General features: G+C 47.2%; 1 protein-coding gene across 1 annotated transcript; it reads left to right on the top strand.

The window, feature by feature from the left end:
* On the top strand, positions 1-25,150 carry AGTRAP (angiotensin II receptor associated protein). The gene is made up of 5 exons (XM_081871425.1): positions 1-157; positions 16,313-16,347; positions 16,817-16,928; positions 18,700-18,898; positions 24,303-25,150. The coding sequence occupies exons 1-5, from the start codon at positions 131-133 to the stop codon at positions 24,413-24,415; spliced, it is 486 nt and encodes a 161-aa protein (XP_081727551.1). The 5' UTR covers positions 1-130; the 3' UTR covers positions 24,416-25,150.
* The last annotated feature ends 504 nt before the right edge of the window (positions 25,151-25,654 follow it).

Genomic DNA, 25,654 nt, shown 5'->3' with positions numbered 1-25,654 from the left:
GGCAGGGCTGGATGGGGCGGAGCCGGGCCGGGAAGAGAAAAACGGAAGGCGAGGAAGTGATGCCAAGTCGAATTTGGGAGCCAGAAGCGGCGCGGCGCGAACGCTGCTCTGGGGCGTCTGGCGGGGCGTCATGGAAGTGCCCGCGGTGAACCTGAAGGTAGGCGCAGGAGAGGAAAGCGAGCGGGGTAGGAGGAGGTGCGAGGCGCGACGGCGCAAGGGGTTTTCCCTTGGGAGAGGGGCTCGTGCGCAAGGGAGGGCGCAAGGCCTGGTACCTGGGTGCAGTTGGCAACGGAGTAGGAGGCAGGTGTGTGCGCGGGTGCAAGAGAAAGGACTGGGGGGCTGGGTGGGGGCAGTGGGTGTGTCAAAGATGGGCTGGTGTCCAGGTAGGAGGCTGGGGGATGCACTGCTTGCTTGCATTTCTATCCCACCTTTTGAGCCATGGAGCGCAAGGTGGTTGGCATGGTTCTCATCAGTTCATCCCCACAACAAGCTTGCGAGGTAGGCCTAGGCTGAGAGTAAGTGACTGGCCCAACGTCACCCAGTGAGCTTCATGGCCAAGTTGTCATTCGAACCCTGAACCGAGACTGACATTCTAACTCCTGCACCACGCTGCCCCGCAGACCGGGCGTGTGAGCCCGAGAACACGGTTTTAGTAAGTTGGCAACGCTAGTAAGGAGAAGCACCCGGGGCAACTTGTATATTTGGCAGCCTGGGAAGTTTCCTAGAGGAGGTGATGCTTAGGACGCATATTCTTTGTTACGGGCAATGGTTTGTAAAACACGCATTGAACCTCTTTCTTCTATTCCTTGTGAAAGATAAGTAAGCGAGGAATGGATGGTGCATTTCTGGGAGCGGGAGGGTGTGGCTGGGATTGAGAGCAGTGATCGTTCCCTGCTTTTCCATTGCATCCGGGTTTTGGGTACTGAATGTCCGTCCATGTGCAACGTTTGTGCACTGGCTCTCTAAACACGCACTCCATAATAATAATAATCTATTTGTACCCTGCCCATGGTGGCGCTGTGGGTTAAACCACAGAGACTAGGACTTGCTGACCAGAAGGTCGGCAGTCCAAATCCCCGCAACGGGGTGAGCTCCCGTTGCTTGGTCCCAGCTCCTGCCAACCTAGCAGTTCTAAAGCACATCAAAGTGCAAGTAGATAAATAGGTACCACTCCGGCGGGAAGGTAAACGGCGTTTCTGTGCGCTGCTCTGGTTCGCCAGAAGTGGCTTAGTCCTGCTGGCCACATGACCCGGAAGCTGTACGCCGGCTCCCTCGGCCAATAAAGCGAGATGAGCGCCGCAACCCCAGAGTCGGCCACGACTGGACCTAACGGTCAGGGGTCCCTTTACCTTTACCCTGCCCATCTGACTGGGTTGCCTCAGCTGCTCTGGGCAGCTCCATGACTCTTGTTCCCCTTTGATTTTTTTTCTGCCCCTACACCCGGGCTGATGTACTCAGACGGCTTTATAGCATCAAAGAATGGTAGAGTGCGAAGGGAACCCCAAGGGCCATCTAGTCCAACCCCCTGCAATGCAGGAATCATAGCTGAAGAATTCCTGACAGAAGGCCTTCCAACCTCTGCTTAAAAACCTCCAAGGAAGGAGAGTCCCTTCCACTTTCAAACAGCCCTCACCACCAGAAAGTTCTTCCAGATATTTAGTTGGGATTGCCTTGCTTGCCATTTGAATCCATCGGTTCACCTCCTAGCCTCTGGAGCAGCAGAAAACGAGCTTCCGTGTGACAACCGTTCAGATATTTCAGCCTCCCCCAAGGAACTCCTCCCCACCCCGACACCCCATGTGATGCAAAACACTGTCCTCCAATATGTCGAAATCCACACTCGGCCATGACCCACAACATTCCTCTTAGTGGCAGTTTTTACTGCTGTCTCTGGCCTAGAATGTCAGCTCTAGGGAAACCAAAACCTGCAGTGCTTAGGGAGAACAGTCGGTGGAAGAAGATTGGAAGAAATTTAAAGTTTACTTACAGAAACACTGTAAAATTAAGGAATATTAGAAGGATGTTGGAATGAAGTTATGTGGTTTTAGCAGAAATGCTATAAAGGACCAAGTAAAAATGGATCGTTAATTGGTGAAAGAAGAGAATGTAAAATTACAGTATATTAAGATAAATGATTGGGATAAAAACTAAGATGGAAAGGATTTGCTGAAATATCTAACTGAACTAGAATACAAAAAAGGGAAGTGTGAGGAGGTCAAGGAAACAAGTAAATGAAAGATAAGTAATGGGAAGGTTTGATTTGTTTTTTAATTGTTTGTATTTTTTGTTTTGTTTTTGTTTTGTATTTTTTTGTTTTGTTTGTGTGTTGTTGTTTTTTTACTTATTGTGATGTATTGTTTTCTTTTTTGCTTAATTTGGTGTTTTTTCCTTTTTTCGTTTGTAACCTTTTAAACTATAATAAATATTATTTTTAAAAACAAACAAAAAAACCCTGCAATGCTTGTGGTTAAGTTTGGAAGTCATCACATGAAGATCACGTTAAAGGTTCTGTTCTTAGTTTGGGCTAATTTACATACATACATCATTTTATTTGTACACCGCCTTTCCATAGTTCAAACCCTGCTCAAGGCGGCTTACAGCATGAAAAAATACATCATTACAGACATAACAAAAGTAGTCATAAACAATAAACGTAAAAAAATACACAACGAAATTGAACAATTTCCACATAAATCATAATAAGATTTAAAACAAAAATAATTAATATAAATAACAGCAACAAACTCCCCCTAAGCAATACCCCAGCCCAAGAATCTGTTCAGCAGCCTCAGTTTTTGTAGCTGGAGTCAGTCAGGGCCCCGGTCTCCCAGGGCAGGTGGAAAAAGGCCTACAAGGTTCTAATGCTGCCTTGTTTTTGCTTTATGTCCCGGGGTTTTTGTAGATACTGAGTACATCCTCGAAATAACGAGGTAAAAATCTTTCTAGTAAAAGCAGCACATCCTCTAATTCCATTCGCATTCATATTTTCATTCACATTCAATACGTTTTTGCCACAATATAAAAAATTATCCTCCTTCTGTCCTTTTGCCTGGTATCTCAAATGATATCTGGTATTTAAAATGGTATCTATCTAACGGTAGACTGGAACTATGAACCCCAACCCCATCGTGGTTTGACAAACAAGAGTGTCTCCCCAGAGTGGTGCATGCTCTGGTTATCTCCCGCTTGGACTACTGCAACGCGCTCTACGTGGGGCTTTGAAGGTGACCCGGAAACTACAACTAATCCAGATTGCGGCAGCCAGACTGGTGACTGGGAGCGGCCGCCGAGACCATATAACACTGTTTCTGAACGACCTACATTGGCTCCCAGTATGTTTCCGAGCACAATTCAAAGTGTTGGTGCTGACCTTGAAAGCCCTAAACGGCCTCAGTCCAGTATACCTGAAGGAGCGTCTCCACCTCCATCGTTCAGTCCGGACACTGAGGTTCAGCTTCAAGGGCCTTTTGGCAGTTCCCTCCCTGTGAGAAGTGAGGTTACAGGGAACCAGGCAGAGGGCCTTCTCGGTAGTGGCACCCGCCCTGTGGAACGCCCTTCCATCAGATGTCAAGGAAATAAACAACTCCCATCTGAAGGCAGCCCTGTTTAGGGAAGTTTTTAATGTCTGATGTTTTACTGTATTTTTAATATTTTGTTGGAAGCCACCCAGAGTGGTTGGGGAAACCCAGCCGGATGGGCAGGGTATAAATAATAATTTTTTATTAAATTATAAACAAACCATCGTTTACAGGCACTAGTTAGCTCTCCTCTTCTGCCTGCTTGGCTCTGCCAGTTCTAAGGTGCGGTGGCCTTACGAGGCAGAGCAGCGGCTGCAAAAATTATGCCCCCTGCACATCATTGGGTTGCAGCAAACCACAGTTAGCATGAACTATGCTTTGCAAAACCAACTTCAGACCACAGGTGGTTGTTCTGGTTTAACAGTTAATTGTAGGCTTGGGTTGAGCAGTTTGTAAATTATGCTAAATTGGGGGCGGGCAACGTCCCTCGAGGGCCACTTGCAATGATGGATGGGCAGTTGAGGGCCGCATGCCAGGGGCAGTGGCTGGAGACTGTGGCTGGTGATTGTAGAGCGCTCTCATATGCAAGGGCACACAGAATATGCCACTTGGGCCCCTGGGGGGCTGCTCTGAACCCCCTTCCAGGGCCACATGCCAGGTCTGTGTTGCTGACATGTGTGCTGTACCATCATTTAAATATCCAAACCATAGTTTGGTGTGATAGAAGAAGCTGAAGTTGTCAGGCATGAGTTCGAATGCCGTCTTAATTTGCTGCAGACTTGTTATTTGGCTTTGAGTAGCTTCTGAGACTGGTTTTTTCTTTCTGTGAAATGGAGGTGACGGTGGCCTACCTTACAAGGTCATGTTGAAGGTGATCTTATTACACAGCACCAATATAAGATGCGTCCCTAGGCCTCTCAGCGTGCCTGCCTGCTGAGCTGATTTATCTGGTTAGCTAAATGCACATAATGGGAGATGGCCTTTATTAATGTCCCCCACTTCCATAGAGTACGCTATATGTAGAAACCTAGCTCATCAGGATGATTTCTGAGCACGGGTCCTCTTCCTTGATGTTGTTAGTTAGGGAGAGTGAGTTTTGTTTCTCCATGTCTACTCACAAACGTGCAGATAAAGTTTCTAAGTGGATAGTGCCTGTTGAAATTTAGAGAGCTCTTAACTTGGGGAGGGCATTGTGAGACGGAATTTAAAACTGCTTTGTTTTTCGGCAGCCTTGCAAATCAAGGGTTCTGTGCTATGATCGGTTTGGTTAATTATTAAAACATAAGTGCTTCTAAAAACAGATTTTCTTTCCCTCTCTCCCAACCCTCCTCTCTCTCTCACACACACATGCCTAAGCAGTGTTTGCTTATATATCTTCCCCTTTTATGGGGGGTGGGGGGAATCCCCAAGAGAGTGGGGTTGGTGTGATTTTCTTACATGGCGAATCCTAAAATCCCCGCAGCATTCTTTTTAGGAGATTCTGAGAGAAGCAAGAAAGCTGTGCCAGAAGCTTCCTGAGATCCAAAGTCTGCTCCTGAAGAGGCAACCCTTTTTGCATGAATCAGGGGGTTGAAACTAGGATGTCGAGGTACGCCAGAGGATGGAGCTCGTGCACCCTTAATAGTTGCTTCCCGCTGCCATTAAAGGTGCAGTAGCCCTGTAGTAGCCCTAGACAGCATCTTAAAAAGTAGAGCCATCACCTTGCCAACAAAGGTCCGTATAGTAAAAGCTATGGTTTTCCCAGTAGTGATGTATGGAAGTGAAAGCTGGACCATAAAGAAGGCTGATCGCCGAAGAATTGATGCTTTTGAATTCTGGTGCTGGAGGAGACTCTTGACAGTCCCATGGACTGCAAGAAGATCAATCCTCTCCATTTTGAAGGAAATCAGCCCTGAGTGCTCACTGGAAGGACAGATTGTGAAGCTGAGGCTCCAGTACTTTGGCCACCTGATGAGAAGAGAAGACTCCCTGGAAAAGACCCTGATGTTGGGAAAGATGGAGGGCACAAGGAGAAGGGGACGACAGAGGACGAGATGGTTGGATGGTGTTCTCGAAGCTACCAGCATAAGTTTGACCAAACTGCGGGAGGCAGTGGAAGACGGGAGTGCCTGGCGTGCTCTGGTCCATGGGGTCACGAAGAGTCGGACACGACTAAACAACTAAACAACAACAAAGCCCTGTAGTATGTACTCTGAAGTAAATTCAGCGGGGCTTGCTCCCAGATAAGTGAGTACTGTGTACAACTGCAGCTTTAAACTGCAGATTAAAGTATTTTCCCCTGATGAGTCGTCGGGACTGACAGTGAGCAAAATGGACAAGCGTTTGCAGAGGTGCTTGCTAGCGTTGTGCCTCTGTCTCCAGGAAACAAAGCTGACCTGATGGAGCCTCCTTCTTCAGGGACAGTATACCTCTGAATTAGCAGTTGCTTCAGAAAAAAAAGCAACACAGGAGCTTTTATCTCTGTGCCCTGTTTATGATTTCTGGCTGACAACTGGAAGCTGGTCTACAGGGCTTTTTGGCTCAGTCCAACAAGGGAATTCTTAACTTATCTTTTACGTAAATCCATGCCTGCCCACTACATTCTTCTAGGGCTGCCAGCAAACTCCCAAGCAGCTGATTTTTTTCTGTCTCAAGGCTAGATAAAATGGGTTACTGTATATTTTCTTTGGGGAAGTCTCTGTGTGCGTGTGTGCAATGTTAAATAAGCAAGGACAGGGGTCAGCAACCTAAGGCCTATGGGCCGGAAGCAGCCCACAGAGGTCATTTGACCAGCTCAGGAGCCACCCCTGAACCAAGTTGCCCAGTCTGGCGCTGCGCTAAAGTGCCGCAGCGCGGCATGGGGACTCGTTTTTGCGGTGCGGAAAATCGCATCTGTGCAGATGCTGAAAATCGCGGACGTGCTCTCTCTCTCTCTCTCGATCTGGCCCACGGAGGGATCTCTGCAGGACTGATCCTGCCCAGGCAAGATAAACCTTGCTGACCCCTAAGCAAGGACTTACTGATAACAGAAGACTGAGAGTCCTGCTGGATCAGACCAGTGGCCCACCTAGTCCAGCATTCTGTTCACCCAGTGACCAACCAGATGCCCCAATTGGAAGCAGGACTCCAGAGCAAGGCTCTCTCCTCTCCTGTGATTTCCAGCAATTGGTATTCAGAAATTTCAGAAGATTTACAGTACCAACGTTGGAGGCTAAGGTTGCCACCTGTTCCTAGAAAGACGGGGTCGCCCTGTTTTGGGACAAAAGTCTGCCACTGCTTGGCCCTCTCCACTGACCTGACCTGACCTGACCTCTCTTCCCTCTGCGCTCGAGTCTCTTCCGACGCCAGCATGGGCAAGAGGCTGGAGCTGCAGCTCAAGTCGCCCGTGGGAATTGGCTGTCTACCTCCGGCCCCTGCCCATCCTCGTGAGTCAAGGGGGAAAGCGGGGCCAGGGTGGCGAGGGAGACGGGAAGGTGGAGCCTTGTGTGTGCGCGCCCCCCAATCCCCACCCTCTGACCCATCCTGTATTTTGCCTGCCCAAAGGTGGCAGCCCTAGGAGGCAGAGCGTAGACATCAGGACCAGTAGCCATCAATAGCCATCTCCTGGGCTTGCCGAATGGAAGGTTGGTGGTTCGAATCCCTGCGACGGGGTCCTCTGTCTCAGCTTCTGCCAACCTAGCAGTTCGAAAGCACACCGGTGCAAGTAGATAAATAGGTACCACTGTGGCAGGAAGGTAAACAGCGTTTCCGTGCACTCTGGCTTCCATCACGGTGTCCCATTGCGCCAGAAGCGGTTTAGTCCTCTGGCCACATGACCCGGAAAGCTGTCTGTGGACAAACGCCGGCTCCCTCAGCCTGAAAGCGAGATGAGCGCCGCAACCCCATGGTTGCCTTTGAATGGACTTAATCATCCAGGGGACCTTTACCTTTTTTACCTTTACCATGAATTTGTCCAATCCTCTTTTAAAGCAGTCCTTTTAAAGCTGTCACTGCCTCCTGTGGGAGTGAGTTCCATAGATTAACTATGTGCTGTGCAGATAAGGTCTTTTATCTGCCCTGAGTCTTCCAACATTCAGCTTCAGCGGATGGTCCCAAATTCTAGTATTATGAGAGGGAACCAAGTTTTTCTTTAACATGTCATTATCCTCACATTTGTTTATTTCCAGCATTTCCAGCCAGAAAGGCTTCCAGCGTGACTTGCATACAATCAGTCAAGACAAGGCAGGCTTGCAAACTACATATAGAAATAAACAAACAAACAGCATAAAAGGAAACAGGGATAGGGAGGGAAGAGGAGAAAATCAAACTTGGGCACTTATTAAGTAGTTCTTCTTCTTTTGTTCTTATTTATTACATTTGTATACAGTGGTGCCTCGCAAGACGAAATTAATCTGTTCCGCGAGTCTCTTCGTCTTGTGGTTTTTTCGTCTTGCGAAGCATGGCTATTAGCAGCTATTAGTGGCTTAGCGGCTATTAACGGCTTAGCGGCTTTAAGAAAAAGGAAACAAACTCGCAAGAACTCGCAAGACGTTTCGTCTTGCGAAGCAAGCCCATAGGGAAATTCGTCTTGCGAAGCACCTCAAAAAACGGAAAACTCTTTCGTCTAGCGAGTTTTTCATCTTGCGAGGCATTCGTCTTGCGGGGCACCACTGTACTGCCCTTCATCCAAAGATCACAGGACAATTCCCAATATAAAAACACAAAATGAAAACACAGAATACATCATAAACAAAATCAAAATCAATAACTCCCCTCCCATAGACACATAGAAAAGGCCAGAGAAACATTTTCGCCTGGCACCTAAAGAGATGTAATGAAGGCACCAGGTGAGCCTCCCTGGGGAGAGCATTCCACAAACGGGGAGCCACTGTAGAAAAGGCCCTGTTATTGTGTTGCCACTCTCTGGACCTCTCACAGAGGAAGAAGGGCCTCAGATGATGATCACAGGGTCCAGGTCAGTTTATATGGGGAGAGGTATTGTGGTCCTGAGCTGCTTAAGGCTTTATAAGTCAAAACACTTTGAACTGGACCCAGAAACTAATTGGTAGCCAGTGCAGTCAGGCCACGATTGGCATGATGTGAGCAACTTGGCTGCCGAATTCTGCACCAGCTGATACTTCCAAACCATCTTCAGAGGCCGCCTCACATATAACATGTTACAGTAATCTAATTTAGAGGTTACCAGAGCATAGACAACAGAAGTTAGGCTATCCTTGTCCGGACCACTTGGCACATTTTTGAGAGTTAGTGGTGGTGTCCTTTCTTGAATTTCACAGCAATCACCTAGGCAAAAGAGAACAAGGAAATGGCAACGACTGAGCAAACAGAGAACAAAAAAGAGTTGTTTCAGGTTGGATTCCTTTTACATGATGAGCAGTGATTACTTCACTATTTCCTGAGCTGGGAAGAAAACATCATTCATTCACTTCTCTCTGTGTGTCCTCTCTGATGTCTTTGTGCTCCACAGATTTGCCCAATCATGACCAATCCTGGTCTTGTCATTCTGGGGTTTTCTTAAAAATGAAACTAAATGTGTAATCCAGATTGCTTTGCAAACCTGCCTTATTTTTTTTTTTGTTTGTTTTTTTAAATATTTTTTATTAAGGATTTTCTTGTTTTACAGAAGTGTAGTGCCTCGTTGTTTTTTTAAAGAGCTCCCTTAAAGAATGCAAAACATATCTGCTGATGCATAACTCATGGAAGTAGTAACTTTCCTCAAACGCTGGTTTTTATTTTTATTTTTTTGTTCCTTGGGTGCAGTGTGAAATACCTGTTCTTTTAGATTCGTGGTGCTGCATCAAGGTTCTGAAGTTCTACTGGTCAGCTTCATTTGCTGGTCTCACTAGGGTGAGAAGTGGCAAGCAGGTGTTTATTTCTTTACAAAAGTATTTCTGTACCACCCTCTAACAAAATATTAGAACAGCTTGCAGCAATATCAGTGTGTTGTTTTTAAAGCATTAAGAGCAGCACAAAACAACCATTAAAATGACTAGCTACTCACTATTTTTTTAAAATAAACTTTCACAGGGCTGTTGTCATTAAAAAAAAAAAGTTTCAAGAGACACCTGAAAGTCAAAAGTGAGGATGTGCCCTAGCTAGCTGCTATTGGCTTAGCTGCTGTGATGTCAGAGAGAGACAAGGCAGCTCCTGGGAGATCATAAGAGTCTTAGTTCTGAAGGTTTTTATGAGTCTGTTTTCTTTGGTTTGCGGCCAATAATGAATAAAACAGAGTCCTTTGTGGTGGCCTTGAAAGTTGATCTCCATTTTTCGGAGTCTCATCTGTGGGTCCCCCCTGGCAGCCTTGAGGGAGAGCTTGTGTGGGGCACTGTGTGCTTATGGATCAATTTGCAAATAGGCTGTCAAAATCCTACTCTGTGAGTTTTGGGGAAGGAGAAAAAATCAAGAAGGCCTTGAGGAATTCTAAAACTCCCAGCTATTCCTGACTCCTTGCAAACCAGTCTTAATACCTTGTAATGAATCGTTGGCTTTTGTGAGAGTTTCTTTCCCTCCCCTCGCACCAAAAAACACCCCCCAAACCCGCAAGCAATTATGCATCAAAGGTTATAAAATGTTTACCAGGTTCCTGTGGGCAGAGACCACCACTCCCTTCCAGTTTTTCATTCTGTAAGCCATAAGGGGGCAATTAATTTTGTCAAAAGTCCAGCTGTGTTTGCAGAGGGTCTTGGTGTTAATCGTGCGGTGGTCTCGAGGGCATTTACAGAGCTTGGGGAGGAGCAATTTTTTTTAATTAGCCGAGGTTCTTTTTAATGAATGTTGCATATTGAGTGGATGGCTGGGGGGGGGGGGCGATTTTTAATTAGCCAAGGTCTTTTTTAATGATTGTTGCATATTGGCTAAACACCCCCGTCCCCAGAAGCGTTGCTGCTTAATATAATTGGACATTTTTTAAAAAGCTGTCAGCTTAGACGTTGAATATATTAAACGCTGTCAGTTTCAATGATTAATATACAGAATTATATTTTCCCTGCTTGCTTAGGGCTTTTTAAAGAGAATTAACGTAGTGATAACGGCATTGCGACATGTTACTGGTTCAGGAAATTGACAAATCTCCAGTGGCATTTCACTGGCCTTTGTATATAGCTTATATATGTGGTCTGTTGTTGTTTTTCCATTCCTTTGACAGATGATGTTTTACTCCACTTTTCAATCAAGATTGGCTCTCGTTGAAACTTATACTGGACCAGAAACTTTCAAGGATTTTATTATTTGCATGTACATTATTTTAATATGCCAAGACATTGGGCTGTATCCAATTTAGTTGGATATAACTAAGCTCTACTCAAAAGTAGACCCATTGAAGTTAATCAACCTGAGTAAGACTAACATGGGAGACAACCGAATATCTTAAGCATGTGGTGGTAGAGGCTTGGTAGGGAGGGAAGGGTCCTTCTCACATGCTCAGAGGCACTTCTAAGAATATTAAGAATTATTTTGCTGGACCGCACCAAAAATCCAGCAGCCTGTTGTGTGACTGCAGCTAACCAAATGCCTCTGAATAGCTCACAAATGGGGGTGGGGAGAGGGCCTATGCCCATAGCATCTGGCATTCAGTGGTATACTGCACCTGTCAATGGAGGTTTTGTTTGGCTCATAGCTGGTGAAGGATTTTGTTTATCTATTATTACATTTCATTTATGTGTCTATTAAAACATGCTACATGTTATTGCATCCAAACACATACCGTATTTTTCGCTCTATAAGACGCACCTAGTTTTTGGAGGAGGAAAACAAGAAAAAATAATATTCTGAATTTCAGAAGCCAGAACAGCAAGAGGGATCGCTGCACAGTGAAAGCAGTGATCCCGCTTGCTGTTCTGGCTTCTGGGATAGCTGTGCAGCTTGTATTCGCTCCCTAAGGCGCACACACATTTCCCCTTACTTTTTGGAAGGGAAAAAGTGAGTCTTACAGAGCAAAAAATACGGTAGATGCTGACATGTTTTAATCCCTTCCAATTATTTGTAGCTGCTTTTCATTGTCTTTACCTGTTTCTTTATTGATGATTTTAATATGTCTTTGTAACCTGCTTAGAGGTTTTGCTGCGCCATCAAGTGCTGTACCTCAGGTTACATACACTTCAGGTTACATAGGCTTCAGGTTACAGACTCCGCTAACCCAGAAATAGTACCTCGGGTTAAGAACTTTGCTTCAGGATGAGAACAGAAATCGTGCTCTGGCAGCGCAGCAGCAGCAGGAGGCCCCATTAGCTAAAGTGGTGCTTCAGGTTAAGAACAGTTTCAGGTTAAGAACAGACCTCCAGAACGAATTAAGTACTTAACCCGACGTACCACTGTATATAAATTTTGTTCAATGAAAGAAACAAATTTAATGAATTTCTATCCCACTGTTCCTCCAAGGAGCTCAGGAAAGGCATTTGTCATTTTCTCCACCTGCTCCCCTCCTTATTTTAGAAAGCTCACAACAAATCTATGAGGCTGGTTATGCTATTAAAGGCAGCAAGCCGCCCAGAATCACTCAGTAAATGTCATGTGGCTGAGTGGGGGATTTGAACCCCAGACTCCCAGGTCCTAATCCAGAACTCTAACACCAGGGGTCGGCAAGGTTTAACGGCTATGGGCCGGATCACTCCCATGGAGATCATCCATGGCCCGGACTGGTGCAGCGCGATGCCAGAAATCGTGTCTGTGCATATCCGCGGTGCTGGAAATTGCTTCTGCACATGCGCAGATGCCAAAAATCGTGCCTGCGCAGAAGCGATTTTGGGCGTCTGGACATGCGCAGACACGATTTCCAGTATCTGTGCGTGCGCAGACACAAATCCTGGCACCGCTCAGTGAGTCCTCGCACCGTGCTGTGCTGTGCTGGTTTAGCACAGCGCGCGGGGGACTCGCAGAGCGGGCGGCTCGGTTCGGTTTGGGGGCAACTCGTGGGCCGGTAAAACGGTCTTTGTGGGCCACATCCAGCCCATGGGCCGCATGTTGCCGACCCTTGCACTACACCAACCCTGGGTTTCTTCATCTGTCCCCCATAAAACAAATTTTAGAAAGCCATTCCAGCTGGTTTAATCAGTGGGTCTTCTGGCAATGCCTTTTGTGTCGTTTTTGCATCACAGAGGCCGTCCCCCGGGTTTTCTCTTTTTTCTTTTTTTTAAAAGAATAAATGATATTTATTAAGTTTTCCATTTTAACAATCCAATCAAACCACATCATATATTCTGAATTATACATATTATTCAATAATCAGTCCAAATATTGTGTCAAATTATAAATTTTTGTCCCCCGGGATTGTCTTAAACCCTAGGCTGAATCCTATAGGAATGAAGCTGTGGAAAATGGATGCTTGGCACAAATTTCTGGACTGGGATGTTTGCCCAGTTGCGTCAGTAACAACAAATCTACATTCTCTTGTCATCGCAGTTCAGAAAGGACATGTTGCTCCTAAAACACAAACACCCTTGTACGTTTTCTGCTTCCAGTTTCTCAGCAATTTTATTTCATGCTGCCTCATACCAGGAAGAAGGAAATGGGTTATGAATGCATTTGGTGCTGCTTTCAAACATTGCAAAATCACTGAGCAAGCAGGTCTTGTTTAGAACTTGTGTAGAGCCCCAAATAAAATAAAATTAGTTTATTAAAGTGTATGGTATCTGCTCTTCAGCTGTGGCTCTCAGAGTGGCTGGTTTTCAAGCAGCTTATTTCTTGAACTGTTTTGGCTCCCGAACACCACAAACCCGGAAGTGACTGTTCCAGTTTGCGAACTATTTTTTGAAGCTGAATGTCTGACTGGGCTTCTGCGGCTTCCGATTGGTTGCAGGACCTCCCTGCAGCCAATCAGAAGCCACGCTTTGGTTTCCGAAAGTTTTGGAAGTCAAATGGACTTTGGAACGGATACCGTTTGATTTCCAAGGTAGGACTGTAGTTCCTTAAAGCTGTGGTGGGCAGCGGCGTAGCATGGGTTGTCAGCACCTGGGGCAAGGCAAGTAATTTGCGCCCCCTAACCCGGGGCAAGGCAAGTAATGTGCGCCCCTAACCCCTAACCTGCTGCCGCTGCCAGCTTCTTCTTTGCTGCTGCCTGGGCTGGGGTATTTATGGTAAGGTAGCCACGGCGGCGGGGGCGGGTCCGTGTCAGGTGATCTGAGGCGAGTTGCCGCTGGCGCTGCCGCCCAAACGACGCCGCTTGCCCGGAGGAGGACGGCAGAGAGGCGAGGAAAATGCAACATGGCCCAGCAGCTGCAGCGGCGGCGGGGCTGTCTGACGTGCGGGGACCGCGGCGACCGTTGAGAGCCGCTGCCTTCTGGACGCCTTCAGCCCGGACGCGCGCACAGCTCGTCGGTTCTGCGAGACATGGGGCTCTGCTACAGCCTGCGCCCGAGGCTCCTCGGCGACTCCGGAGGCGGCGAGCGCGCCCCCCCAGATGTTGCGGCCGCCCCCCCCTGCACCCCCCATGCTACGCCACTGGTGGTGGAGCATCTGTGGCTCTGCAAGTATTGCCTCAGATGAAACCCAACCGAAGGAGGTCACCTGCCTGCATTTCGTCAAATCCTTCCCTTTATTACCTTCCGGTAGCTCTTTTTTCTCTCTTCACCCCCACTTCCCAGCCACTGCTGAAATTCCCATTGTGATCCCATATCTGCCTTTGAACCCTGGGAAGGCAGAGGCTCCTTTGGGGTGGGAGGTGGTGGCTTCTCATGCTTAGGAAATTGGCAAATTACCTGTTCTGGATGGGGTTGAAGGAGCAGGTGCATAGCCTGAGGGTACTCCTGAATACAGTGGTACCTCGGGTTAAGTACTTAATTCTTTCCGGAGGTCCGTACTTAACCTTAACCACTTTAGCTAATGGGGCCTCCTGCTGCTGCCGCGCCGCCGGAACACGATTTCTGTTCTCATCCTGAAGCAAAGTTCTTAACCTGTAGCATTATTTCTGGGTTAGCGGAGTCCGTAACCTGAAGTGTATGTAACCAGAAGCGTATGTAAACCGAGGTAGCACTGTACATCACTGTCACTAGAGGCCCAAGTGTGTGGCTAAGAGTGCCTTTTACCACTTTGTCTGGTTCGCCAACTACAGCCGTTCTTGGAGGGGATAGCCTGTTGGGGTTTCTTAATATTGAGGTGATCAATGGTGCTACTCAGAGGTGTGTGTTTGTAGTTCTAACAGACTCCCTATATCCAGAAACACCTACTGTGATAGTGCCAATACCGGAGATGATGGGGCATCCTGGATTTCCTGCTTTGTGTATTTTGGGTAGAAGATAGAAGGTACCTTGTCAAGGTTCTGTTGGTGTGTTTGAGTGGATCTGTTCTTGGATGGGGGGGGGTAGCTCTTTAACAATCTTATTCAGTTCTTTTTTGTACAGTGCTGCCCCGCAAGACGAATGCCTCGCAAGACGAAAAACTTGCTAGACGAAAGGGTTTTCCGTTTTTCGAGGCGCTTCGCAAGACGAATTTCCCTATGGGCTTGCTTTGCAAGACGAAAACGTCTTGCGAGTCTTGCGATTTTTTTCACTTTTTTCTCCCTTTTTCTAAGCCGCTAATAGCCACTTAGCTGCTAAGCCGCTAATAGCGCTAAGCCGCTAAGCCGCTAATAGGGTTGCTTCGCAAGACGAAAAAACCGCTAGACGAAGAGACTTGCGGAACGGATTCTTTTCATCTTGCGAGGCACCACTGTATTCCTGTGTGGTGTCTGAGTCCAGTTTTTTGTAAAAGGTGGTACTGGAGAGTTGCCTGTGAGCCTCCTGGATGTAATCAGTTTTGTTCATGATGACAACAGCTCTACCCTTGTCTGCCTCTTTAATTATAATGTCTGGGTTGTTCCTAAGATTGTCTAAGGCCCTCCTTTCAGCATGCTTGAGATTTTGTTGTAAGCGATAGTGTTTTATAACCTGCATGGCAGCACACCTGTGAGCTCTTGACAATACAGCACACCTGAGGTATCTTAACAATTTAACTAATTAGCAGGGGGAGTTTACCTGCTGCACCGAATGCAGCGATGTGATAGGGTAATTGATTATTTTGAAAACTGTATTTAAGTTGACCAAATGCTTTGTTTGGTGTAGAGTGGTGAGTTGCAGCTGTTTGATTATTGTTTAAAAATAAAAGATAAGCAAAGATATTGCAGGCAAGTTTTTATTCCATCGCCCCAGTCGCTGCGCAAACTCGGTTGGCAAACATAGCCTGACCACTGTAGTCTGTGCACTGGTGACTTTGGGGCTAGATTACTACAATGCACTCTGTGTGGGGCTGCCCTTGAGTCTGGTTCACAACACTGCATCGAGATTGCTGACAGGAGCTATTCGTTGAGAGTTTGGGATGCCTTTGTTAAAGCACTGGCTGCCCATCTGCTGCCAAGCCAGGTTCAAGATTCTTCCAGTAATTTGCAAACTCTGAACAACTTAGGTCCATGATAATTCAAGGATCACCTGAACCTTCATATGCTGGTTTGATCACTAAGATTGTCTGCAGGAGCGTTGCTGTCATTCTGCAAGTTGGTGAGGCTCATTTGTCAACAATGAGTAACCGAGCCTTTAGTACCATTGGCCCAGTCCTGTGGAACTCTCTGCCACTAGAAATTCAGCCAGGTGTGCTTTCTGTGCCAGCTTTCCACGCCTGCTGAAAACCTTTCTGTTATGCCAGGCTGATGTAGGCAATTAAGAGTACTTCTCCCACAATGTTCTACTGATACTATCTTTTAACTCTTTTGCTTTTAACTTGTTTCTAACTTTTTATGGTTTTATTTTATACTGCTGTAAACTTGCGATAAATTCCTATGGCACAGCACTATCTAGATATTTTGGGAGATTAATAATCAGACTACATTGTTTTCTCCTTTCCACTTGCAGGCTATCATCCTGGTACACTGGCTGCTGACGACATGGTAAGTTAGTAATACTGTGTTTAATTATGATAATCTGTTGATTAATTCATTTGTGGCACACCCTCCCTAGTGAGGGGTGCCTGTCTCCGTCCCTATTAACTTTCAGGAAGAATTTGAAAATGCTCCTTGTAACCCAGGTGCATTTGCTGGCTGAAGAATACTGTTGTTGTTTTTAAGTGCTTTTGGAATGATTTAATCATGCTGTCACTGGCTACTAACCAGGGTGGCTTTGCTCTGTCTCCACAGTTGGAGGTAGCAATGCTTCTGAATAACAGTTGCTGGAAAGGGCAGGAGGCAAGAGCTACTCTTGTGTTCGAATCCTGATTCTGGGTTTCCTGTTGAGACATCCGGTTGGCCATTGTGTAAACAGGATGCTGGACTAAATGGGCCATTGGCCAGATCCAGCAGGCTCTTCTTACATTCTTTTATTTTCTTTCTTTTGCTCTTCATCCTCTTCTGCCCTGGACAGGGGCTGCATGGCATATTGGCTGCCAATTTCCTACCCATGGGGTAACTTCACCATTCTGGCCCTGGGCGTCTGGGCAGTGGCCCAAAGGGATTCTATTGATGCAATCCTCATGGTAAGTTGTTGTTGTTTAAAAAAACCCACCCATATCACCATGTTACGAATACATTTGCCTGATGAAAAAGGATTTTGGTGGATTTGTTGATTTCAAAGTGGATGTCCCTAGTTTTAACATGCCTATGAGAGGTGGGCTGGTCACCATGGTACAATTAGGACCTGTAACAAAGCCTTGCTGCCTGGAATCTTTTTATTCAGGCTGCCTGGCAGCCAGCTGTACCCTCGTTTCAGGAAACTCCATTCCACTCCTTCCAGTTTCACATCTCTCCCCGCCCCCCTTTACAGCAAAAGGGATCTGGAGGCGCTGCCTGTTCCCAAGTGCCCTGGCTTTGCAGTGCTTGGAAATGTTGCACGGGGGGATTTTGAGATGCGGGTTGTGCTTCAGCAAACCGTTGAACGCCTCCACGCCTGCTGATGGCCTTCTTGTGCATGCACGATTGTTTTTTTTTGGCACTCAGAGAATGAGCCCGCTATCGGTATACAGTGGTACCTCGGGTTAAGTACTTAATTCGTTCTGGAGGTCTGTTCTTAATCTGAAACTGTTCTTAACCTGAAGCACCACTTTAGCTAATGGGGCCTCCTGCTGCCGCCGCACTGCCGGAGCATGATTTCTGTTCTCATCCTGAAGCAAAGTTCTTAACCCGAGGTACTATTTCTGGGTTAGCAGAGTCTGTAACCTGAAGCGTATGTAACCTGAAGCATATGTAACCCAAGGTACCACTGTACAGTCATACCCCAAGTTATAGCCGCTTCAGGTTGCGTTTTTTCGGGTTACGCACCCGCCAAAACCCAGAAGTACTGCAACAGGTTACTTCCGGGTTTTGTTGGTCGCGCATGCGCAGAAGTGCTAAATCGCGCTTTGCGCGTGCACAGAAGCACCGAATCACAATCTGCACGTGCGCAGATGTGCCACTGCGGGTTGTGAACGTGCATCCCGCACGGATCACGTTCACAACCCGAACATCCACTGTATACCGGAGATGGGAAGCTGGTTGTCCTCTAGTTGTTGTTGAACCACAAACTGCCACTATCTCTGGCTGTTGAACCCCCACGTCAGCTGGGGCTGATGAGTCGAACGACATCTGGAGAACTGCAGGTTCCCTGGTTTATAGGCTATATCAGTTGGTCCTCTGTCCCTGAAATAGACCCTTACTTGCCTTTACTGCCCCCGGCGACCTCCATCACAACAACGCCTTTTGTTCATGGAGAGCTGGGCAACCTGTGAACCCTCCGTCTGTGGTTGAACTCCGCTTCCCATCATTCTGGACAGTTGGCCATGCTGGCTGGGACTGATGGGAGTGGTAGTTCAGAAAGGCAACCATCACTTGCCTTCACTGCCCCCGGTGACCTCCATCTTTGTTCATGGAGAGCTGGGCAACCTGTGAACCCTCCGTCTGTGGTTGAACTCCGCTTCCCATCATTCTGGACAGTTGGCCATGCTGGCTGGGACTGATGGGAGTGGTAGTTCAGAAAGGCAACCATCACTTGCCTTCACTGCCCCTGGTAACCTCCATCTTTGTTCATGGAGAGTTGGGCAACCTGTGGTCCTCTGTCCGCAGTTGAACTCATGCTTCCCATCATCCCTGACGGTCGGCCATGCTGGCTAGGACTAATGGGAGTTGTAGTTCAAAAACACTTGCCTTCACTGCCCCCGTTTGCCTCCATTGCAACTGGAGAGGCCACAGATGATCACCATCCTTGGCTTTATAGGCTATAGTTGAATGAAGGGAGGGATGAGCGGTGTCTTGTACCCCTTTCTCTCCTTCCAGTTCCTCACTGGACTTCTGCTGACGATCCTGACGGACATAATCCACTTCAGCCTGTATTACCCTCAGTCATCTTCGCTGCCTGACACCACCCGCTTCAGCGCCGGCATGGCCATCTTCAGCCTCCTCCTCAAGCCCTTGTCTTGCTTCTTTGCCTACCAGATGTACCGGGAACGTGGAGGAGAGTATGCCTTCAACCTAGGTAGGCAGCCATCGCTCAATCGCCTGGGTTTTGGTCCTCTGTGGACGGTCCTGGTCCTCATGTTCTCTCCCATGCGGCCCACCATGTTCTTTGGCCCTGCTGATCTTAGCCAAATTTCCGCCCCCTTCTTTTTTCTCTCTTGTCAGCTTCTCGTTCATCTTCCTTCTTAAGTCGTGCATCCTTTTCTCCCTCTGTTTGATTTCTTTTCCCTTGCAGACTGGGAGGCTTCGTCGGAGCGATATTCTGCCCAGGATGGTATTGACACCACTGCTTTATCCCTCATTTGCCATTACTGAAATGCCTTCCTCTTTTGTTTATCAAGTTTTTTCTTGCCTTTGTATGTATCCCTGCTCATTTGGAGATAGGCATTAGCCTCCATCTTCCTCCTGGAAGCTTTTAAAAACACTTTTTAATGAAGGTCAACAAATGTGAGGAGAGAAGGTCTCTGAGAGCAAGATGGCCGCCCTTGAGGCAATAGAGGCCTTTTGACATGAGGAATTTGCCTGAGAGCAAGATGGCCGCCCTTAAGGCAGTAGAGGCCTTTTAACATGAAGAATATCTTGGAGAGCAAAATGGCCGCCTTTAAGGCAGTAGAGGCCTTTTGACGTGAAGAATATCTTGGAGAGCAAAATGCCCGCCCATAAGGCAGTAGAGGCCTTTTAACATGAGGAATTTGCCTGAAAGCAAGATGGCCGCCCTTAAGGCAATAGGGGCCTTTTGACATGAGGAATTTGCCTGAGAGCAAAGTGGCCACCCTTAAGGCAGTAGAGGCCTTTTGACATGAAGAATATCTTGGAGAGCAAAATGGCCGCCCACAAGGCAGTACAGGCCTTTTGGCATGAGGGATTTGTCTGAGAGCAAAATGGCCACCCTTAAGGCAATAGAGGCCTTTTGACGTGAAGAATACCTTGGAGAGCAAAATGGCCGCCCATAAGGCAGTACAGTAGAGGCCTTTTGATAGGAAGAATAACTCTGAGAGTAAGATGGCTGCCCTTAAGGCACTAGAGGTCTGTTGATATGAAGAATTGTTCTGTAAAATAGGCCCTTTTGATATGAGGGTGTGTAGCCTTGGCAACAGAAGTGTAAGCACAGGGGTAGCCCATGTGGTGTTTTCTAGATGTTGGACTACAACTCCCATCATCCCTTGACCTCTGGCCGTGCTGGCTGGGGCTGATGGGATTTGGGAGTCCTGACATCACCTGTCAGCTACCCCTAGTGTAGAAACTGTCGTGGCTTTTGAAGTTCTTAATTTTTTAAAAAACTTACTTGATTCCCTTTAGCAAGCTACAATTCCAAGAGGAAAGCCATATATCTCTCCGGAATCAGCTTAGGGCCGAGGTTCTTGCAACAATGGCTGTTTTTACTTGCACTGGTTGGGTTCAGGTATCCTCCAGCTGCGATGAGAGAGTTAAGCTTCAATGATCACAGTATTCAGCGGAGAAGGGAATAAAATCCTGTCAACTTGCTCTGTGCAGCCTTTTTATTTATGTCCTTGTCCCCTGGTGCAAATCTGTGACACCCTCCTTTTCAGAAAGGTGCCCTCCATATCTGTATTCTGCAAAAAAGAGGAATTTATTTAAAACAGATGTGGGGTACCTTTGGCTCTTTGGTTTCCTGCTCCTGATTTGTAAGAACATTTTGGGGATCTGTAAGGACTGGTTCACCTTTTATGATGGAATTTCTCTGTTGTGTTTTTGGGGTTTTTTTTTAATGAGGGGAACGACCTTTTGGGACTCAAATAAAGGTGTCGGTCAGATAGACCAGAGCACATTGTCTCTTCAAAGAAGCAAGGAGTGTTGATGTCAGCTTATTAGTGCCAATTCATCCTTTTCAACCATCATTTTGTTGATAGCAGTGTCCTTTCTGAGCCATATTTGGACCCTTCTGCTTCTGGGCCTGTTTTGCAAACTGCAAGGAATGAGGTCATTGGGTGTATTAGGAGGAAACACAAGTCTTAACCACAAAGACCACCTGAGATAATCATACACACATATATAATATCAAACTAAAGTCAGAGGTACACCACAAATTCTAAACACATCCAGTGCACACTGGTGAGAGCCAGTTTAGTGCAGTGGTTATTGTATTATGAAAAAGCTTTAATAAAAACTACTTGTTTTTTTTAATAAAAAATGTTTTTAACGATTAAATGAGGGTGGGGAGGTGAACCATGTGTGGCACCTTGAGTTCCTCTTAGGTAAATGTGGGATATAAATGCAATGAAAAAAGCACACAAATCTCCCCAGAGAATCCTGGGAACTGTAGTTTCCCCCTCACAGAACTACACTTCCCAGGCTTCTTTGGGTGAAAGTCATGTGCTTTGGGTATGCTTTGAATATATGGTGCGGATCTCTACTTAGTTCTACTAAGAGGACACACATTCATATTAATGGGCCTAAGCTGTAGTCATTAATTTCAGTGGGTCTACTCTGAATTCAACTAATGTTGGCTACAACCCATCTCATGTAAAAATGAGTTATTGTATTTGGACAGCATGCTTTCTATATATATCTCCTGAGGAAGGCTCGGTGATCATATGTACATTTACCTGAATGTAAGCTGAACTCAGTGATGCTTACTTCTGAGCAAAATGCACGGGCTGGCAATTTGTCTACTCACAAACCAGTTCCACTGTGTTCAGTGGGCCTTACTCCCACTGAATTGCTGAGTTCAGACTCCTCCATCTCTTGCCATGCAACTCTTGAGTAAAAAATAATAATGATGAATTTCCAAAGTGTGCTTCTGAGAGATTTTAATTTAATATGAAATGAGCTCTGACGACTTTGGACCAAGTCACTATAATGGGCTGAATCCTTTCCCCAACACTGAACCAGATGGGGGTGTTTTTGGGGGGCTGCATTCAATGCCATTTTGTTTGTCAACAGCACCTGATATCCGGGGATAGATTGCCTCTGAACATGGAGGCTCAACTTTGATTGACCAGAATAACTTAATTTTCTTTAGAATGATTTAAGCCCCAAGAAACACTGTGATATTTTACACATTTAAACAAAGCAACACTTGAATTGAAACCTAACGAAAACAGAAATCTTATTAAAGGCCTACCTAATCCAGTGTCCTGTTGCTATCAGTGACTAGAAATCACACAAGTGGGGCATATGTCTGTAATGGTGTCTCCCCCGCCATTTCAGGGGTGGTGAACACTTGCCCCTCATGGTTGCTGAACTACACATGAACTACATGAACTCCCATAATTCCTGCCTGGGGGTTAATGGAGGCTGGAGGTCTACAGATTCTTCCTCAGGCCCAAAGACCATCACTTGCCTTTACTTCCCCCTAGCTGCCTCTGTTGTAACACTATTACTGCCATGTGCCTTCATTGGCCCAGGCCACCTCCATCACAATTCTGCTCTTTTAATGGATGAGGAACCTGTAGCCCTACTGATTTTGCTAGATTCCAGCACCATTCTGGCTGATGAGTGTTGGAAGTTCAGCAACATTCAGAAGGTCACAGGTGCCTGCCCCTGTTCTAAAAGATGGCCTTTAGAGGTAGACTGTCTCTGCTTTGGGAGGCTCAGTTTAGCTTTGGTGGTCAACAGCTCCATCATAGATAGACCCTAGGGACGTGGGTGGCACTGTGCTCTAAACCACTGAGTCTCTTGGGCTTGCTGATCAGAAGGTTGGTGGTTTGAATCCCTGCGACGGGGTGAGATCCCGTTGCTCTGTCCCAGCCCCTGCCAACCTACCAGTTTGAAAGCACGCCAGTGCAAGTAGATAAATAGGTACTGCTGTGGCAGGAAGGTAAACAGCGTTTCCGTGCGCTCTGGCTTCCGTCACGGTGTCCTGTTGCGCCAGAAGCAGTTTAGTCATGCTGGCCACATGACCTGGAAAGCTGTCTACAGACAAATGCCGGCTCCCTCAACCTCAACCTGAAAGCGAGATGAGCGCCGCACCCCATAGTTGCCTTTGACTGGACTTCTACTTTACCATAGGTAGATCCAAGCTCCCGGAGTTTACCAAACTATTTTTAAAGTCATCTAAGACTGGGCCAAAGGGACGCGGGTGGCACTGTGGGTTAAACCACAGAGCCTAGGGCTTGCTGAAGAGAAGGTCAGCGGTTTGAATCCCCACATCGGGGTGAGCTCCCATTGTTCGGTCCCTGCTCCTGCCAACCTAGCAGTTCGAAAGCACGTCAAAGTGCAAGTAGATAAATAGGTACCGCTCCGGCGGGAAGGTAAACGGCATTTCCGTGCGCTGCTCTGGTTTGCCAGAAGTGACTTAGTCATGCTGGCCACATGTACGGCGGCTCGCTTGGCCAATAAAGCGAGATGAGCGCCGCAACCCCAGAGTCGGTCACGACTGGACCTAATGGTCAGGGGTCCCTTTACCTTTTGAAGACTGGGCCAATGGAGTCTAGAGTGTTTGCATAAAGAAGGTACCGTAGAGCATGTGAAGAGTGCTTCCCCACTTTTGGCTCACAGCAACCAAAAGTGCCACCTGAGAGGCAAGGTTTCCTGGACACAAAGCACCTATCCCTCGTTTTGGAAATTGGTCACTGGCGATGGACAACGAAGTGCAATGGCTAAGGGAACTTTTGACTCTCCAAACATGGTTGGACTGCCAACTCCCATCAGCCAGCATGGCCAATAGGTACAAGGTTGGGATTTGTTGTCCATCAACCAGGCTGCCTGGCCATGCATTAAAAAAAAGATGGCAGAACTGAGAAGGAAGCAGGGGCAGTAAAGGCAAGTGATGGTCTGGCTCATTGATGGCATTTGAGATGAGATTCCACTTCCCATCAGCCACAGCTGCCATGGTCAGTGGTCCCTAGGGACAAGTGATGGTCTAGTTCAGAGATGGAAAAACAGTAGCCCTCCAGCCAACATAGCCAACGGCCAGAGCTGTGATGCAAGGTATAAAAGGTAAAGGGACCCCTGACCATTAGGTCCAGTCGTGACCGACTCTGGGGTTGCGGCACTCATCTCGCTTTACTGGCCGAGGGATCCGGCGTTCAAGCTTCCGGGTCATGTGGCCAGCATGACTAAGTCGCTTCTGGCAAACCAGAGCAGCGCATGGAAACGCCGTTTACCTTCCCGCCAGAGCAGTACCTATTTATCTACCTGCACTTTGATGAGCTTTTGAACTGCTAGGTGGGCAGGAGCAGGGACCGAGCAACGAGAGCTCACCCTGTTGCGGGGATTCGAACCGCCGACCTTCTGATTGGCAAGTCCTAGGCTCTGTGGTTTAACCCACAGTGCCACCCACGTCCCATTGATGCAAGGTATAGGGGGCTGTAAAGGCAAGTGATAGTCTTAATTCACGGATCGGAAACTTACAGCTCTCCAGTTGCAGCTCATCTTAGATTCTTGCTGGGAACACCTTGAACCCTGGGTGCTGCATCCGAAGGCTAAAAGCTGTCGCTTTCCCCTTTCCTTCCGCACAGGTGTCCTCAACGTCGGGCAGGACCGCAGCTCGTACCAGCCCATCGACCACCCGGAGCCGCCGCGCCCCTACCCAGACGTGGCTACCAAGGCCTCTCCACCTCCCCCTTATTGAGGCGTCCCCTGAACCGTCCAAAGAACACTGGGCCCTTTCTTTGCTGCGCTGGGGAACAAAACCGTCTTCGCCACTTAGCCCCAACCCCACTTCTTCCTCCCCACCAGAGGAAGTGTGGTTTCTAAAAACCAGTGTAGGAGGGGAGGAAAAAAACTTTGGCGACAAAGCAAACTGTGGCTTCTCGTTCCTCCCGAATGACTTGAGGGTTTTCTCATAGTTTCTGCCGCAAATCCAGAGCGCACCTTGGACAACGATGTTTTAAAGTCCCCCCCCCCCCGATCCCAGAAATGTCATATGTACAACTCTCTGCAATTTCCTTCTGCAATAGCAAAGTTCTCTGCATTTTTTCCCAGCCACATTGATGCTGATCGATTCAGCCTCTCAAGGCTACCCTGGGAAGAGTAGCCCACCCCCAATAAAATAGCCCCCCCCCCTCACTAAGAGACTCAGCAAGAGAGTTGTTAGCTGGAGGGTCTGTCTGCTTACAGGAGCCAGCTAACTGATTTTTTCCAAAGAGCAATCGATGTCCTCGCCCATTGCTGCAACTGTGCCATTTTTTTTGCCAATGATTTGCTGCAGGCACGCACCTTCTGATGACTGCTGTAGGTGTGATCGTTTTTCTCTCTCAAAAACACTTTTGTGCCTTAAAGAAAACACACAGCCTTCCTTTCTTCCCATGATATTTGTTTGTATGATTGTTTTCCTGAAGAAAATTAAAGAACCTTTTTAATAAAACGTTTCAGTCTTGAGTTTGATCATGGCGCTGGCTTCTTTCTGCTAGGCTCGCTTGTTGGTTTGGGCTGTAACAGCTGAACGAAGCTGGGTGGTTGCTAAATGGGGAGGGATGGGGGGGAAACAGAAGTCATTGAAGAATCATAGAGGTGGAAAGGGACCCTGGGGATCATCTAGCCCAACCCCCTGCAGCGCAGGAATACGCAGTTGTCCCATACGGGGATTGAACCTGCAACCTTGGCATTATCAGCACCATGCTTTAACCAACTGAGCTGCTCAAAGGCCCATCTAGTCCAGCACAAACCAGATGCCCTAAGGAAAAACCAGATGCCCTAAGGAAAAACCCACAAGCAGGACTCAAGCTCCAAAGCACTCGCCCCGTAATAATTAACCATAATAACTAGTTGCCCCGCATGAATGTGTCCAATCCTCTTTTAAAGCCATCCAAGTTGACCACCCCTGCCTCCTGCAGGAGTAAGTTCCATAGTTTGGGCACTGTAATAATAA

This window comes from Podarcis erhardii (genome assembly GCF_964252035.2).
Source record: "Podarcis erhardii genome assembly, chromosome: 7".
NCBI classification, from domain to species: Eukaryota; Metazoa; Chordata; class Lepidosauria; order Squamata; family Lacertidae; genus Podarcis; species Podarcis erhardii.
This window is presented reverse-complemented; position numbering and strand designations above follow the sequence as displayed.